The 19,309-nt window shown below is 35.2% G+C and overlaps 1 protein-coding gene across 2 annotated transcripts in view; it reads left to right on the top strand.

The window, feature by feature from the left end:
• Positions 1-1,042: 1,042 nt before the first annotated feature.
• The window catches only part of LOC135681196 (myosin-IIIb-like), a 43,783-nt gene continuing 25,516 nt past the window's right edge, over positions 1,043-19,309 (top strand). Inside the window, exons 1-15 of one of the 2 annotated variants that reach the window (XM_065195523.2) lie at positions 1,043-1,858; positions 2,326-2,430; positions 3,480-3,579; positions 4,603-4,825; positions 9,608-9,673; positions 10,317-10,407; positions 11,444-11,529; positions 12,039-12,123; positions 12,911-13,027; positions 14,104-14,208; positions 14,812-14,931; positions 15,430-15,544; positions 16,259-16,310; positions 17,599-17,697; positions 19,140-19,251. In XM_065195523.2, coding sequence (XP_065051595.2) covers positions 1,562-1,858; positions 2,326-2,430; positions 3,480-3,579; positions 4,603-4,825; positions 9,608-9,673; positions 10,317-10,407; positions 11,444-11,529; positions 12,039-12,123; positions 12,911-13,027; positions 14,104-14,208; positions 14,812-14,931; positions 15,430-15,544; positions 16,259-16,310; positions 17,599-17,697; positions 19,140-19,251 — 1,773 coding nt within the window. In that variant the 5' untranslated portion in view covers positions 1,043-1,561. The remainder of the gene's footprint in view (positions 1,859-2,325; positions 2,431-3,479; positions 3,580-4,602; positions 4,826-9,607; positions 9,674-10,316; positions 10,408-11,443; positions 11,530-12,038; positions 12,124-12,910; positions 13,028-14,103; positions 14,209-14,811; positions 14,932-15,429; positions 15,545-16,258; positions 16,311-17,598; positions 17,698-19,139; positions 19,252-19,309) is intronic. The other variant, XM_089111758.1, reaches the window with a different exon arrangement.

Genomic DNA, 19,309 nt, shown 5'->3' on the forward strand with positions numbered 1-19,309 from the left:
CAGTTTGGAATAATAGTACGCGTATTGATCAGAAAATATTAGAGTGGGAGTTTTTTAAAAAAGTACAAGTAGTTAATTCAATTAAAAATTAAGAATCTTTCAGTACTAAAAATTCTCAACGCTTCTTATAAAAAATGAGTTTATGCTAAACTCCTCCTGTTATTTGTTAACGTCCTTGACTCCTTATCATAAATTCCTATGACAAAACTGCTGTGAAGCAAGAACACATTACAAAAGCTGCAGTAGAAGTATTTGATCAAAGAGAAGTGTTTCATCTTTCGAATCAGGCATATGCACAAGTTTGCTCTCAAATTATCATTTCAATTGTAAAGAACGAAAAGGCATTTGGCCCTCTGAAAATTGTTATTAGTTTTCTTCGATCAAGAACAAAAATAAAAGGCTCAAATTTTTGGTGCTTCTATATCGTGAAAAAATGTATTTTAGATAAAATTGATCAATTGATCTGAAAGAATACTACTAATCATTAAGTATATCTAATACCGGTTTTGCTTAAATGTTGCTTTACGTCTTACAGTAAGTTTAAATGTTTGTTTCATGTTAATCAAAATTTAGAGATTTAGGTTTTATGCTTTAGGCTAATTATTGAGTAAAGTTTTGGTAATTATAAAGTAATTAGAACTATGGTGTTCGGTTCGGGTTATTTACAAATATCAATTTGGTAGGTACAGTAGATTTACTTGTCGATTAAAAAATTTCTCACTTAAAGTTGGAATTTTCATCCTTCCACGCCCCTCCAAAATTAGCAACTTGTTTTCGTCCCTGCCCTCATATTCTCCCTCTCAAGTGTCCCTGCTGATTGCCATAATTCTTTTTTTATATAATCCTGTAAAAAGTTACAATACATATTACTGTCTACTACACCACTAACAAATGCAAGAACTACTTTACAATACTACTGGGACGAAACCATAGACGAAACCCCCGGGAAGCAAAAGGCTGTGTCTACCCCAAGGACATTAACATATATATACACACATAAATGTTAGGATAGGAAACAAAAATACGTTACAGATAAAAAAAGGGTTACGTGGTGTACATTTTAGATTGAAACGCCGTCAATTTTCTTTCTTTAGGGGAACATTTTTTACGGAAGATCGAAGCACTTCGTTTTAACCAACGATTGACCCACAAATTCACCTCAACAGCTTGCAGGTGGACACAGGGTACTCGCGTGCGAACTGCGAATTATGAAATCACCTTGCACATGAAAACAAAGCTTTGTACAATCGCCGATTCAAAAAGAAAAGCCATCACATTTCAAGAACTGTAGTGATTATTTGGTGTCAGTAGTATTTCGCAGCTTGCAGGTAGTTACTTTTGCCGTGCATTCTCCACTCGAGATCTGGTTGGGTTTAAAGCGCTTATAAAAGGAAGGAAAACATTACATTCCTAGAATTTTTCGTTACCAAAATACGGAAGACAGCTTTTCACGATGACCTGAACTGGAGAGTTATAGTTATAATTTTGGCCTAAGAGATTTTTCATTCGAAATGACAGCCAAGTTGTGCAGTAACTGCAGTGATGAAATGTTGGAGATGTGATGACTGTGTCGGGGAAGAAAATAGCAGGCCAAGGGGAGGATGACAAAAATCCATGGGAATTGATTGAGGTGATTGGAAAAGGAACTTACGGAGAAGTTTACAAAGGAAGAAACAAAAACAATGGATCGACCGTAGCTGTAAAAGTTACAGAATTTAACCAGAACAAGAATGAAGAACTAAAGACAGAGCTTGCTGTTTTGGAAAAATATTCTAAACATGATAATATCATCAAATTTATTGATGCCCAGTTCTTGCTAACTCTATCCGGAACAGAACAGCTTTGGATTATCACTGAGGTATCCGACAGTCTTGTTTGCGAAAAATATTAACATTGTGCTAATACAAAAGCCGGTTAAAGCACACGGGCTATTGTAGTAGGCAGGATCGTTTACTTTGTTAAATGGGAGCGGAGCAAACGTTAATGAAAGGTCGATAGGGCAATTAAATTTCCATTTAGCAAACCGTGCTCGTTTTCCAATATCGTACAACCAATGAATGAGTATGGATGGTTATATGCCTCTTAAGTAAAATTCAATACATTTTTTGCTAAAGTTTTGTTAAAATTCTATTCAGGTCACTAAGTATGCTAAGTTTATAGTCAGGTAAATCTAATTATTTTTATCTATTTGAATGAATGTCAGCTATTACAATCACTGCTTTAATTTCTGAAAAAAGGATTTGGATTATTGGACATATTATAAATATTGAAATGTACAATTATTCAGTAATGTGTTGTTTCAATTTAAACATTCTTTCCTTTCAGTACTGTGAGTATGGGTCAGTATCTGACTTTGTCAAGAATTTGATACAAAAGGGAAGGTCTCTTGATGAAAGTTTGATTGCTCTTATTCTATCTGAAGTCTTGAAGGTTTGTATCTAGTTGTTAGAAATTGATGAATCATACATCTATAAGGCCTTTTTGGTTTACTTTTGAACTGATTAGAAGTATTTGGAAAACTCTCTGTTATGTTTAGACATTAAAGCTTTATTTCATGTAAAAATTTTCAATTGAAAGACATATTACCGTGTTTAGGGAGACTGTTGGTTTCTCAGGATCTTCCCATGAAAATGTGTATAGAAAGGTTGAGCAGGAACAAAACAAAGGAAGGAGCAGGAATCTAGAAAACAGTAAATGAGCCTGTGATGCAAAAAGTATTACTAAAATTATGCAAAGTGAAGTAAAATAAAATAAAGTTACTAAAAAGTAGAATAAAGTTCAAGTGAACTAATGCTTTACCCAGCATACTGGGTGTTGTCATTCACTCTTATGATATAGTGGAATCAGGGATTAAACATCTTAACAGGATGAGGGTATGCAGTCTTGCGTGTCATACCAACTCACAAAATAGAAGTTATCTCTTTACAAGACACATGGTGGAAGACAAGTTACATATTGTATATGAGAGAAATGCTGCTTATGGATCTGTATACCTTTTCAGATTTTTGCTGAAGGAAATTGTTGCTTCAGGAATTATTCAATTGGAAATTCACTGTAGTGTGTGTTTCAGAATAGAAGCATATCACACAAATGTTTATGTGCTAAGTTTCCATTTAGACCAGGGACTTCAGAAACTTGAAAGAGATTTTGCAGCATCAAACTTATGAGGAACTAGGGAAATAATGTTGGCATAATTTTGAATGTTGACATAAACAAATTGAATAAAGTGTAAAAGAGAGCTGTTGAAATGAAAATAATCATCAAGTGAGAATTTATATTAGGGGATTTGGTTCAAAGTTGAATTCTTGCGTCCAAGTATTATAGAAAACATTATCAACAGACAATAGATATTTTAATGAAATGACAAAGTCGCAGACTAGATTGAGGGAGCTGCCTCTTTTTGTCCTCATTTCCTTCAAGTATGTTGTTAAGAAGATGCAGTTATATCCTAACATGAGGTACATTATTTGATTTGCCAGGGCCTGCAGTATCTTCATGATTGTAATGTTGTTCATCGGGATATCAAAGGCTCAAATATATTGCTAAAAGCAGATGCAGGTATCAAGCTCATTGATTTTGGTAAGTTTGGAGTCTTTTCATTTATATCATCAATCTTTCACTTCTTGATTAGCCTAGAGTGTTGCTGAGAATTGATTAGCCTAGAGAATTGGAATCTAGGCTAGAACAATCTTGTAAAATAAGGTTTTTGCTGAAATTTATTGGATAGACTAAGCAATTTGTTTATACACTTATCAAGCAATGCATATAGTTTCTCAAAAAGACATTCAACTTTTTTTTCAAAAATGCAAACAGTCAAATGCTATCACCTTCTTTTGTTATTACCAAGCGCAAGTCAATGAGATGGCTTTCTTTTAAAGACCCTTATAAAAACAGTTCTGTGGTTTAGATAGAACAATTGAGGATCCTGCTTTCTGTGGCTAAATTTCTCATTTTTATTGGAGAATTCATGAAGTTAGAAAATTGGAGTTTGAAGGCTAATGGCAAGCACTTAAACATGGAAATACTATTTATAAGTTCTTGTAATGTAAAGTAAATAAACATTTGTAATATTTTACTATTAGTTCACATGCTCAGGAATAAGGTTGTTTTATATAACACTGGCTCTTTGGTCAGAGAAAGAGAGTAGAAAATGTACTAGAGAAAGTTATATCATGGAATTTGTTGTTCTTGTACTTTCTCTCAAAAAGTGTGCATTTGTGTTGAAGGGTAGAAATTTGTGTTGTTTTGTTTAATCTGAAATATAAGCCTCGTGCTTATATTTTGCGGTAGTCTTACTTTGAGAAAGTGAGTTTTCTTCCTTGGAAGAGGGGACTTATATTCGGTGGGACTGTATTAGTGGAGGCTATATTCATGGGACTATATTTGGAATTTTGCAGTTTTCTACTATCATATATTGATGATTTATTTAAACTAATTTGCCTGAAACATTTTGTTTATATTTTGAAATATACTAGTCTTTTCCCCCATTGTCTTCAAATGCATGTCTGTTTAAAACTTCGCTTCCATTGCACCTTGCTGGAATAGACAACACTAGTATTGGTATCAAACTAAATTCAAATAAACATGATCTGATCATTCAAGGAGTATCAACAGTGCTGCAAAGCTCCTCTGCTAGGTGTCGCTCCTCGGTTGGCACACCGTTCTGGATGGCCCCTGAAGTAATTGCCTGTGAGCAGCAGCTTGATTATTGCTATGATGGTCGTTGTGATGTATGGTCTTTAGGAATTACTGCAATAGAGCTGGCAGATGGAGACCCACCTCTCGTTGATCAGCATCCAATGCGTGCATTGTTCAGCATTCCAAGGTACGGTTCTTTTTCATTCATAATTTGAAACCCTGCAAATGCGTACTATGGTACTATTTGCTCTTTCAGAGGATTTGCTTTCTTCAATAGCAAATATATTACCACTGTTGATTCAAAAGTAATAACTGAAGTTGATTTCTTCTAAATAATTATTGAAAAGTTTTAATGCAGAGTCATTGTGACAGTGTACTTTAGATTTTGTTGATTATCGAATGACAGATTTTCCAGAGTCATTTTCACCTAACACCATTTTTAGTGTGTTATTATTACTGTGCCAACTTTATCCATTTTTGTACCTCGTAATTTTTATATGTAAATTTAAAAATTGATTCCTAAATTCACACTTTTAGCTGGGTTTTTGCTATTTTAAAAATTGGAAGTTCGTTTATCAGAAAGATAATTTTACAGACGTTAGAACTGACGTTAGGTTGCTTTCAATATCTCTCCTAAAATTCCCTTAGTGTACTACTATAGTTTTTCGAAAATTCTTTTCTCAACGAAATAGGTGTATTCATAAAACAGTTTTGAATTGATTTCCGTCCTGGAAAGGTGGGTTTTCCTTCCAGCTAATTCGTGTATTGTGCTGTTGAACAAGAGATAGCCGATACCCACGAATATGACATAGAATCTGTATGTTAGTGACACCAATCGCCTAATTAGCGTAAAGAGATGTCGCGGTTTAAAACCTAATGCTTAGGGATGAAGAGGAGAAGAGACACTCAAATATTCATAGGTTATAGGCCAAAGGTTCCGCATTGAGGATACTTTGGTAGCTTGTGAGTATCACGTAAGAATATCAACGAGAAACCAAATAGTTATTGGCCGTGAAAAAGCTTAGGCAGGGATCTTATGTCACTTTGTGACGCATAAAGGGCTTATGGCAACTATTGAGACGACTAGTTTGATGCCTTGCAGACCAAGGGTGAAAGACAGGATGACTTTTGCATTTAGTAGCCTTTAAGTATGAAATAAAGGTTGAAGAGGCTCTTGGCTTTAATGACAGTTTTTTGATTGCTTGTTGGGGCGCGTTGTTGTTTAAAGGAGGATCTTTCTTTGACGCATGTTGACTGAAAAGTGAGAATAGAGTTTGGTATTTCGAATTTTTATCAGTATTCAGCTTGCCCATAGTCATTTAGCTTTTTGGCAACATTGTCACTTATATATGTTACAAGATATCAAAGGTGATGTTTTTTTAGCCACAGTGTATGATTGTCGTTATAAAATCAAGAACACTCGTGGTCAATTGCACGTGTGTACATATATATTCCGTTTATGTAAAATCATAGTACACAATCTTGTATGTTTTATAACAAGCCAGCTTTCGAAACCGAGGGTAGAAATTTTTCTTTTAAAAAATTACAATTGGGAGTGGAAATTTATCCAACATACGTCACTCAAACCCAGACTCTCTGGAACACGAGAGGATGAAAGAATAATTTGCTTATGCTGATTCAGCTATGTACGTTTTCAGAAGATGCCTTCAAAGTGATGATTACCTTGATTGACTTTCATATAGTCAACATGTTTCCACTTTCCAGATACATCATCTGTCATTCCAAAGAGCAGAAAGCAAAAAAGATATTTTAGCGGCAGCCCTGATGTTATTTTCATAGCACGAGGCCCCATCTTTATGGCTACTATGACTCATGTTGACGTTTATGTTGTGTTAGTGCCTGCTCCGTGTCAGTTACCTGCCAAATAGCGCCGTTTTCTGAATACAAACCGAGTAGGTTACAAACGTTTACTCTTCCATTCATACCTATACTCAGGTGCTGCAGGTAATTATGATGTTTTTGCCGTTGTTTACAATGCTGTTTGTATTTTCAAATGGAATGGGATACAAAAAACCTAATGGTATCAGGCTCTTTGGTGAATAGCGATAAAACGTTGTTATTATCTAAAAAATGCATTCCTTGACACTAATTTTTGACGTGAAAGTGTGTGAGTAGAAGAGCTGTGTTCATTTTGTATCAGATGTTGCTTGATATGCCTTTGTGTTGTAATTGCGTGAGCTGGCAGTTTATCTAATCTTCTAACTGCAATCTAATAAGAATTATTGCAGCTCGAGTCTCTTGCAGAGAACCCTCAGGCATTGGTGAGAATTACACCGTTCATTTTTGTATAACAATATATTATTTTGTGATTAAGTCTTTGTTCTAGAAATGTTATGATAGCATTGATAAGGAAATATGTTTTTTGGTTTCTTCTGTTTTCGAAAATCCATTGAAAATTTCAGATACAAGGTGGTGACTGCCGACAATAACTTGTTTGCAAAGAATTTTTAAACGATTGCGTCAAAAAAGTTTATGTTAGTATTTCTGATCTGTATCAAATTACCTGAAAGAATATCAGCAAATTTCACTGAATTTGCGAAAACAGTTTAATTTGTAATAAATGAATCGATATATGGGCACATGAGCATAGGGTTCCTCCCATCAAATCTCTGCAACCTGGTCTCTGTTTATATTTTTACAAAGCAAGCCAAAATAACAAAATAACTTAAAATCTTTCATTTGCCACTTCTTACCTATTTTTCAGCATTTTTGACTGATTTTGTATATTGAGAGGTGGTTCACGGTGATGTTTTTTAGGTTTTGAGTTATAACTTAAATACGAGACAATTTTGTGCTGCAGAAAAACGTTGGATGTACATAATACAGTTATTGTTTTTTAATAGCGTTAACAATATATATATACCTGGTCATGAAAGATATATCGTTCTTACATTTATCGCACCTCAGCGTAAGCTTGTTTTCAATTTGCTCTTGGTTATTGAGTAATTTTGAGTCTCATTTTGCTATGAAATAGTTGTAGAAACCAACCAACTCCCAGAAACCAACAGGAAATACACTAGGTTTTGGCTTTTCTTCCAGCCAAAGCGATTTGTGGTCCAAAAAGATGTTAAATTTTGGCGTGATAATGTTACATGAAAAAAACCCATTCCCTCGCTTGACGTCATAAAATACAGTCTGAATATTTGGCCAATTGTCTAGTTTTTTCCTTAAAATACAAGTCTAGAATACAAGTCGGGTCTATGGCATTTTCATTGTTATATTGTTTTACATTTGATTAAACCGTAGAATAGTTCATTTTTGTGATCGGCTATGCAATATGCTATAATATTTTCTTCTGTAGAAAGGCATTATGGTGTTTGTAAGTGATTTTAACAGGTTTGATACAGAATAAGTATCTTTGCAGCTTAATGAAGGCAAATTTCTTTATTCTAAAAATTACATAACAGGGCCTAAAATTTGTTCGATTGTTCTATGTTTGTTTGTCAGATAAAAACGTTTAAAACGGAATATGTAATGTTAGTTTGAAAGCCTTGAAGTTTGATTGAAATCGTTTTATTAAAAAATCAATTCTCCAAAGATGAACCTTAAAAGGCTTCGTATTTTTCTCGAGGAAGTCGTGAAATATTGTCATAAAAGAGAAGAAATATGTTACCACGTAGACAGATTGTCAAAAGGCTACAATTGGCTACTTGATTGTGTGACATACGTATTTATGAGACCCCCTGTTGAAATGAATTAATTTAATCGAATTTAATAGAATCGAATCTTGCATTTAAGGTGACTGTAAGTTGTTAGCAGTTTATTGAATGGATTCCACACTTCTATTTTACGTAGTAATAGAGGGCATTTGTTGTTAAGCCTGGTATTCACGGAGATCGTTGATTCCATCTGCCACTGCATAGAGAGGGTGCAGCATTCACCTTAAGATTCTTGCAAACCTTGATAGTCAGTGGTAGGGCTCGAGATCTCCATAGAAATTTAAAAATAACCAGTATCAACCTTCACAGACAAAAGTTTGGAAAAAATGAAAGATTTTCGAACATAGAGAGTTAGAAATCAAGTCTTCTTCTCTCTTTGTCTGTAACTCCTTAGTTATATGACCATATGAAATTAGCAAGGCTATTTTACATATAAATATTATTAATAGCTGTATTTGTTTTTGAATCTTTCTCGCAAATACCGTAAGATAAAAATCGACTTATGCCCCTTTAAATGAGGTGTACCTATAAGCAGGGTAATAGGGTATGACCATATGAAGTCAGCAAAGCTATTCTACATATAAATAATGTTCATAGCTGCATTTGTCAACTCAATCTTTTATAGAACATTGTTTCTTAATTTTCTGTTTTCAAAAGTTACAAATTGATAATTAATTGATGACCATATTTTGTCAATTTCTCTTCGTAAATGATATCAATGGAAGTCCAAAGCAGGCACCAGCAACCCAACCTCCATTAATTTCTCATCATTTGTTGACAATATTACCAGCTTTGGATAGTAATGTATGTTTCCAGTGGCTCTGGTCCAGGTCTCGTAATCATTCATTACTTTGAAACGATGATTCATCGGGGGAATGTTTCACATGAAACTTTAATGAAGCGTTGCATCGTACAGCTATCTGATATGTTCGTTATTAAGTTTAAAATGTCTATTGGATGAATCTGCTCATTAATCATTTATTTCCACGCAAACATTACTCTGTCCCTTGTATTAATATTAATGACCAGAAACTTGCTTAGTCGAATAATTATAAGGAAACCTTGTTTATCAGGTCGTATCTGCTGCTTGGTTTTCAAAAAGAAATTATTCAGTTTAAATTGCTAGTGTATGTGTTAGAAGGTGTTAGATAGAGGATTTTGAAGAGCCGTGTGTACCTTGCTATCCAGTCATGCAAATATCGACATTGTATCATAACGAGTGAATAATTTGGGTAAGGCAGATAATTTACAGCATTACCATGTCCAAGTAACCATTTGCTCACTTCCAGGAGCCCACCACCTACTGTGAAGAGACCAGAAAAGTGGACAGGGGTTTTCCTGGACTTCATCTCTAGGTACGACAAGCTCCAGCTTGTTTTAATGATTTTGAAATTAATTGCAATGTGACTTTAATTTTGAGATATACTTTGCTAACATTATTTATCATGATATTGAGACTAGAAAACTTGTGGGTGATGTTTCACAAAGCAGGTTTTGCAATACAGACAGATTGATACTCAGGGATCTCTCCAGTCATAAGCATTCTGTTGCACGAGATTCCATGTTTCAATAATTCGAATTTGAAATAATGCGATTTTTTATGATTCGAAGAGATTGTCATCCCCTTTTAGATCTTTAACTGATTTTTTGAAAGTATATCAGATCATTCCTTTAGAAGTAAAAATTATGAAAAGTAGAAAGTATTTGGTGGTTGTATGCAAGCTCTTCATTTTAGCGTCAGTATACTTTTGGATTTGTTTTGATCTAATTGATAAGAGTATCTTGGGGGCAGCGGCGGCATTAGTTTCGCTTGAACTTTTGCAATAATACCAAACTTTCATGTACACCTTGTTTTTGGAATCTCCTTTCCTTGTGCTTACAAGTTTAACTCTTCATTGTTGCTAGAATGTGTTATAAGTTTAAACGTCTAAATTACATTGAGAAATAATATTAGGCGTCATTTATTTTGTTCTATGCTTAAAACTGGGTTTTTCACAGGTCTCTTGTTAAAGATTTCGAGAAAAGGCCATTCGTTAAGGAACTGATTGAGCATTCGTTTATTGCTGAAATTCAGAGAAAGACAGTACTGGTAAGAATCGTTTCCAATTTACCATTTTTTGAATCAAAATACAGCTCACGGTGAGGTTGATGTGGTGCATGTGTTGCAGAGGAATCGTGCAAAAGTTTGAAGATTTTGAAAAGTTTCCCTTGCTGTCAACCTTTTCTTTCGTCTACTCTGGGCTTCTAAACAACGCTCTTTTTAGATAATCCATCTGGATTTTCATTATGTTTCGAAGGGAGCATAGAAACACGAATTTTTCTAATTTCTGATCATTTTTATCGAAGCTTTAAATCATGATCATTATTAGCCCGCCCTTATGATTTTGAAGCCTTCTTGTTTGGTGCAAGATGAGCTGTGATGAAATGCTGCTAAAGTTGTGTCGTTTTAAAGGGCTATGGAGAAATGCAGAACTGATTGGCAATTGAGCTTTAGCTGTTATGTAATCATAAAAAAGATTGTCATCAAGAGAAGGTCTTTAATTGACACCCGTTGAAGGGTCTGATAACTGTTCAACCTGCCGTTGGTCACGCTCAGGAAACCACTGCCACCACTGATAGGCTTTTTTATTTCGAGAAAGTCAGAAATTTTAATACCATTTCTCAGTACTAATCTGGATAAACGACTTCTTAATGCCACTGCGGGGCATTCAAGTGGAACTGTGTAGGCTCTTTTTAAAATCCTTACAAGGCAGATTCTGGATGTTCACAAGGCCAGTCTAAAGAGCTGGTCAAAGCAAAGTTTTATTGTAAGAATGTGCTATTGTAGTCATTTTTTATCTGTTTCTCCATTCGTGAAAGCTACCCGTGAAAGCTACGTTCTCACAGTCTCGAATCAATTACACACTGAAGCATTTTAATGCAAAACGCAGCCGCAAACCAATATTTCGATTGTAACCAACCACCTTTGTTGCTATCTTTCTGCTGCCCGAGATGTTTCCAAAACAACATGTTTTCAAAAGCACGACATTTCAGATATTTTTTGTTGTACCTGAAAGCAAATTATTTTTGTTTTGCTCAGTACGACATTTCAGATATTTGAAATATCGATCGATCTTCTCTCCTAGACACAGCGTAAATTGTTGGCCCTTCTGAAACTCAATATCCCAATAGATGAACTGTATTCGCAGCAGACGTTAGATAGTAGCTCGAGGTTAGTCATTCATTTATCTATTAATCTTATGATGCTTGATTAAAAATATGCTAAGTATGTAAAACGGTGTTTTACTGTCTCAGTAAAGGAGTGTTGTTTATGTGTTTTATGTTATTGGGTGAATGTGTGATTTTGATGAAAGACCAACTTTGTGAATAAGCAGTGTTTATGAGTTGAATGCTGGAGTTTTCTTGTATGTTATTGCAAGAATCGTTGAAAGATTTCCGTCATGATAATTTGTTTACTGTTATTGTTGCATCTCAACAAGATCTGAATTTTCTTGGCTCCGTTGCTTTTCAGGTGACATTTATACCTTTAGTATAAGCGTAGCAGACCACCAACCAGCTTATCTCACCAAGCAATGTGCAACTCACAAAAAGCCTTGTTTTAGGGCCTGTTAAGAACTATAACAGACTAACGATTCAAACTGTTATCGTTTTTCTAAGCTTTTCCATCTGTTACCTTTTTATGCTTCCTCTTTAATGAACTGCTTTCACACTTTCTCACAGCTATCCTGAAATATTGCCTGACGTTTCAACAAAAAGCAAAATGGCTCAAGTGACAAATTTGGCCGAGTTGGAGAATTTAAACGAGGTTGGCACTATTTGCGTTCATGGAATTTGATTACTACATGGAATTTGTTGGTTCCACAAATATTGCTTCAAAAGTGCTGCTTATGTTAGACTGTATTCGGCTTATGTGCTGGAGAAATGGGAATTGCTGGAACTCCCCAGGGAAAGTCTTGTCCTAAAAGCTCAAAATGTCCAAAGCTGTCACAAATAATTTATTCAAAATATATCGTATATCAAGTTAATCCAGCCTCCCCGAATCTGCAAAAAGTTCCAACAGTTGAGTCAATCCAACCTCCTCAAATCTGCGACAATGTCCTACTGCCGTTGCAGCCAAGTGGTTGATCGGATGAAACACCGTGCCTTGGTGTTACGGGTTTGAATATAGATTCCAGCCTAACCAGTGGTTTTGGTATTCGCCATCTGTCCATCCAACTTTATTTGATGACGGTTTAAGACAATGAGAAAAAGAATTTAAGTCCTCAACCCCACCATCTAGCTCCGTCCGGAATTGTATCTTTTTAAAAGGAAACTGCCTCCATAAAAAAAATTGTTTTTGTGACCTCTGAAATTGTTTTTATGACAGTTCATTAGATCTACATTTTCCTTATAAAAGTCCTGTCTTTCTTTTACTGGGGCACACGATGGCGACTGCCCGAAAACTTTTAAGATTTTCTTTGATTGGACAATTCTTCATTATGAAATGCTTTTCAATTGTTATTCAACGTTTTCCAGCTAGCATACTACAGGTACAAATAAAACCAAACTGTGCCATTTAACTTTATTTTTAGATATTTTTTTGACTTTTTTAGGACACCATTCTAGACCACCTTCGTGAACGTTATGCAAAGAATCATATTTACACTTACATCGGAGATATTTTGATTGCTGTTAATCCATTCAAGCATCTGGAAATTTATAACGAAAAGGTGTGTAACCAGGAGTAATAAAGATTCAATTTTAAGCACGGTTTAACAGTCTAAAGTCGTTTCCATGTATTGTTGAACTAGACAAATTTAAGATGAATTGTCATTCTTTATGTCTAAACTTTTTTTTCTTTTACAATTATATTATACCTTTTTTAATTAAACTGTACAATTTATAGCGGTTTTAAAGAAGAGGTTGTTGTCATAACCACTCTCCATTTCCGCTCTACTGACCCGGGAAAATGCAGTCACTGTATTTTTTACCAAGCTACTCTTTTTCATGCAATCATGACAAAAGCTGTAGAAAGATATCTGTTATGTTTTGTTTTTTCTTTGTTATTTATTTCAAATACCAATAGCTTTCTTCTTTGTCTCGGACTGATCATCCCACTTTTGTTTTTATCTGTGCTCAAACATGTAGTAGGCACGAAACAATAATTATCGTCTTATAAGTTAAATATTTCAAAAAATGAATTGTCGCTTTGCAAGATGAATTGTTTGTTGTTATGTTAAAATCTTTAGGGAGATGGAAATCTGCGTTTTTGAATTTTTTCATATTATCATGAGCTTCATTTTGCAGCTGAATCGTGTACATTCCTAGAGTGAAAGAGTCCTTAGGGGAATTTGAGTCTCTGTAAAAAGGATCTTATTATTATGTTATTTCAAAGTATTTAATTCACATTATTTTATCTTTCCTTGTGCTAGCTTAGTCCATGTTAAATATTCATCTATCTTCTATCCATCTCTCTCTTCTGTCTTCTTTGCGGATCGCTGCCTACCTCGTTGTGCATCCTTCCTTCAGTGGCTATCCCTAATCCCAATGTTTCATATAACTTCAGCTTCTATGTTCTTTGCCATTTATTTTTATTTTTCTGGCCTTTGGCTTTCCCTACCTTTTTTCTCTATCTTTTTTATGTTTCCTACTTCCTTATCTCCCATCCTATTATTAGCCAAGCCTTCCAATGTGTTGAATTGACGCTGCACTGCTACCCTACCGAACTTGTATGTGAAGCGTTTCTAGAATGAGGATGTGTCCCTGTTTGTTGAATCTTCATTGTTGAATCTTCTTTTAACAACAGGTTGCCAGGCAGTATCAAGCACTGAATGATAAGCGGTTGCGACCCCATGTTTATCAAGTTGCAAGGTCAGCTCATTTGGCAGTTCTTCACAAAAACAAGAATCAGGTGAGACTCAAATGCATTTTACCAAAAACTTATTTAAGAAAATTACACAAGGATCTCAAAATAGCCCTAGGAGATACTTTAGGAGAATTTAAAGGGAACTTGTTGGTTTTAATCTGATCTCTCTTTCCGCTGACAAGATATTCAATATCAGCATCATAGCAAAACTAGAGATCCTTTCTTAATAAGTTAACAACTGCTGCACAATCCTTGCCTTTCATAACCAAAAGAAAGAAAGGGTTGTGATTATTGCTGGAGCATTAAATTAATGACAAAATGATATTATAAGAAAGATGAAGCCAGTAACTGGCTGATTTAAAGTAATCTTGATAAAAAAGGGGTGCTACCTCTTTTGTAGATATTTTAAACTGGCTATGCCACGTATAATTTGCAAAATTAGTTGCAAACTCTTAAAATGTTTTTGGATTGACAATTGAAAACGGATGTAGAACAGGCAACTTTAAATGTACTATCATGTTTGAATGTACTAAAAGCTCAAACTTAACATTATATAAAACGCTGTACATACAGTATGATACATGCTTTCTGGTAGTTCTTTATTTCCAGCTTTTTACATCCCTAATTTACATTTTGATGACATTCCAGTGTTGTGTTATAAGTGGAGAAAGTGGCGCGGGCAAAACTGTAACATCCAACTACCTTGTTGAGCAACTAGCTACATTAAGCAAACATGGAAACCCTGCCTTGGTCAGCAAAATCCTGCAAGTAAGTTAACCATATCGCTTTTTATTCAAAAACTAACAAACTCATGAGATTGTGCGTGCATGAATAACAGGGTCCTGTGTACGCAATAAAATTATGAATCCTCCTCAATCGATCATGCTTATTATGGATCATTCTTAGATGTGACTCTCATACATTACTTATTTTTATTGAACTGTTTATGGAAACTGTTTATTGAACTGTTCATATTCCAAACAAATTGTACATATAAGATATCTGAAATTTAACCTTTCCCATTCCCTCCTAAATCTCGTGTTTATTTTTCATATGAATAGTGATTCTTTTTCATGTTTACGCCAGACCAATAACTGGTTTCAGGAAACCGAAATTAGTGGAAGTTCCTTATCCTTTTACTTCTGGCTTTTTAATTTGCTTCTGGTAAACCATAATTGCTGTGATCTTTTCCTGGCCAAATTGATATCTTCGCACGATGTGCAGATTTAAGAAATATTTTGACCCTTGTAATTTCTATGCCAATAGGTCAATCCACTGATGGAAGCATTTGGAAATGCAGCTACTAATATAAACGAAAACTCGAGCAGATTTGGGAAATTTCTTGAATTGAGCTTTACGCATACTGGAGATCTGATTGAAGGTATAGTATCCATTACCATTATCAATAATCAAACAATCATCATAAATCATCATAAATCATCACAAGTAATCATAAATCACCATCAGTCATCATTAATCATCATCAAGCAGCATCAATCATCATCAATCACCATCAATCAGCATCAATCAGCATCGATCATCAAAAATCACCGTAAATCATCATCAATAATCATCAATCAGCATCAATCATAAAAATAACCATAAATCACCATAAATCACCATCAATCATCTTCGTCATCATCTTTAATCATGAAAGTGTTAGTTCTCAGTTCAAATCAAACTACGATTACAGATCTCTCGATCTCTTTATTTCATAAATAATCTGTAACTCCCTAACCTCTTATCACCAAATCACACTACTACAATCCTAATATTATAGCTAATAAAAAATTTTAATTTGAAAATAGCTCAGAAAGCGGAAATATATTTTTTTCGTCCAACACTCTTTGGAGTTTAAGCGAAAAATGTTTTAAATTTAAAAAGAAAATAGCTCTGGCAAGTCCAAGCTTTGTTGTTATTGCGGAGAAGGTAATACATGATGCGTACTGAACTTTTTGCAAGATTAACAGCAATATTCATCACTATCATTGCCTTTGTTTCATAATTGTCTTCATTATATTCTTTACTAGGTCGTTAGAATTTTACATTCAACACGAAAGCCCTAAATCTAGATCTTTGTTTATTTCCTTTTTAGCTCAACTTAGCGAATTTCTTCTTGAAAAATCAAGAGTTGTTCATCAAGCAAGGCAAGTAAAGTCAAATATTGATTTCCTTTACAACGAACAGTTTTAATTTATTTAAATAAGACGTATCTCATATCTATTGACTTCAGTCAGTCAACCAAAAAAGGAACTTTATTTTTCTTTTCCAGTGGCGGCGCCAAAAAAATTCAAAGTGGGGGGGGGGGGGGCTCGCTCGAGTTGATAGCATTATTAGACTAAAAAACCAACTTTTGAAAAACGCACTAAGATTAACGATATTTAAGGCCTCTGATCTCAAAGGGCAATCGTTATGCTATTTGTACATTAAAAGGGGGGTGGCCAGAAGTTCTCGGAGGCTCTAGAAGTACCCAAAAGAATAGAACTCCCTGCGAGCGAAGCGAGCAGACAATTATTTTGCAACCACGTCCTTTAGATTAGCTTAAAGTTCAGAATAATTCTTGCAGTCATTTTCTTGCAATCATTCAAAATATTTTGTTATTTTTAAGGCATGCTTTTAGTACGTTTGATTAATTCCAGCCTTCAAATAGAATTCATTGCTTTATAAGGCCCAATAGACCTCGGCTTATTCCTTTGAAATTAAGCAATAGAAGGGTTTATCGCACTATTCTTTTCTTCTATTTCTTTTCTTTTATTCTTTTTATTTCTGAAAAACACTTTTTGCAAAAAAGTGGGGAGGCTGAAGCCCCCAGCCCCACCCCCTCTGGCACCGCCCCTCTCTGGCACCGCCCATGTTTTCCAGTTGCAATTCAAAGATGAATTCGGATGTTAACGTGAAGAGGTATTTGTTGTTGAGTTGCGCTGTTTTGATTTATGACATTGACGAGTGTGCTCCTTCGTGTTGCCTTTTAGCTGCACTCAGACACGGAAACTCAATTTTCTTCAACTCCTCTGCCTTTTTGGTAATATTGTTTGTAGAAGCTCAGCCAGTAATGATATTGGTAGAAGCTTGGCAGACACTTTTATACAAGCATTCTTTCGGCCTAGGCATGGAAAAAAGCTGGGGATAGCTAACGGAGGGTGTTGGGTGTGTTACAACCCACAATTTTTCACGAGTTGGTCAGTAAATCCCTAGTTGGTCCGCATCATCATTAGCTGGTGTATTAAATTGCCGGATGATAGTTGAAATAGCACCTGCATTTTTCTTCATCTTTTTCTTCCTCAATAGATTTTCTTTTTCATCACTACCCTGAAAGATCAAGCTAGGCCAGAAATTTCTACCTTGTAGTTTAATCTGAAATTCTTGTATATTGCTCTATATCATATTGCAATTGTAATAACTTGTCGTTTTATTGTCGTTTTATTGATTTTACAGGGGTGAACGCAATTTCCATATTCTATACTATCTCATCGCGGGATTAGACTACCATCGAAAGCTTGGAAGTTTTGATTTAAACTCGAATGACCAGCACAGGTTTGTTTTTTTTAAATTTAGTTTTTTCCCCGGATTCAGAATCCCAGCTCACCCATGATTTTTCACAGGAAAGCTTTTCACATAAATGCAACAACACCAGGGCTGAAAAAAGGGCAATATAAAAAATGATCGTTTCCTGGGTGGCAGAAAAGGCACATTTTTGAATATGCAGGACAAACAATCAGTTCTTCTTGTCTGCAAAGTTTTCAAAGCATTATTTGAATAAACGGAGAGAAAATGTGGTAAAATGAAACGATAGGGACAGGGCTAGTGACACTGTCTGCCGTTGCTCTACCAGCTGAGCTGCGGTCACTCCTTAACCAAGTGCGCAGAGTTGCCATTGCAGCATTCACCGCACTGCTGTAAGAGAGGATTTCGCAAACCAGGGGGCGGGGGGGGGGGGGGATTTTCAGAACTTGATAGGCTTGGGAGGAAATAAGTGATAGTAGAACAGATTTTGTGAAAATTAACCAAAAGAATATATGAGCCAGTAGTCAGCAATCCTCCATAAGAACTGATTGTTAACTGGATAACCGAGGCTTAATTTTTCTCATTAATTTAGGATTATCATAGTAATAGCCGGTGACTTAAATGAAAGCATACTCTTTTATACTACACGATTCTCTAAAGAAGAAAATTATTACCATATCCTCGATGATTAATCAAAATGGGATTCGTGCGTGGGTTTCAGCAAACCACATGGATCCTTTGCTCGAGTTGATCACGAAAAGAAATAAAACAAAATCCAGACTATTATTGAACAGGAAATCATGAAGCCCTTACTCACACAGTGGCAAGAGTGGGAACAGTCATATGACAAATACTTTCTTAAAGTTGTTGCATGCCGGGACATTGTTCATTGTATCCTTGATCGTCGTAGTTAATAACGTCGATTCAAAGTCAATGGCTCCGTTAAAAAGATGTATCATGCTAGGGGGCAATTCACTCATGCAGATAGCGTGCAAGCTTTCCACAGATTTGCAGATAAAACAATAGGAATTCTACCAAAGGTGTATAAGATTTTAGTAGAGTGAATCGCTCCTCTTTACATTGCTGCAGTGAACTTTTAGCAATAGGGCATCCTTACTATCACTTTTGAGTTACGAAATTAAGGGTATGTCACACAAACGAACGATAGTGGCTTTTTCCATGCATTTGGGTGTAGAACAGACATCACATTGGTCACCTCAAAACCCACTGTTTCTTAGCATCACTCTGTTATTGTCTGTTTCTTCCTTTCTTTTCTTCCACTTTTGCCTTCATTTCTCCCAGATCTTTCCTTTTCTTCCTTTTCTCTCTTCTTTTTATTCTTCCTCTTGGTTCCTTTCCTCCTTTGTTTTCTTACTATGCCTTTCCAACTGCTTTGTTTTATTTGCCTGTTTTGTGAGCGGAAATTTTTTTGGAATTTATAAACATTGTACCATTCGAATTCTTTTTTGTAGATACTTAAATACAGATGACAAAACATTGGATCAATTTGCCTGTACTCCTCAAATGCAAGAACATTTTTTGGCAATTCAAAAATGTTTCGATATCATCGGATTCTCGCAAGAGGTACAGGCCTATTAATCAATCCATATTTATATCATCCTGATTTTCATTCACATTTTGA

The sequence above is a fragment of the Rhopilema esculentum genome, chromosome 12 (genome assembly GCF_057945365.1).
Source record: "Rhopilema esculentum isolate cy_ngs chromosome 12, ASM5794536v1, whole genome shotgun sequence".
NCBI lineage: Eukaryota > Metazoa > Cnidaria > Scyphozoa > Rhizostomeae > Rhizostomatidae > Rhopilema > Rhopilema esculentum.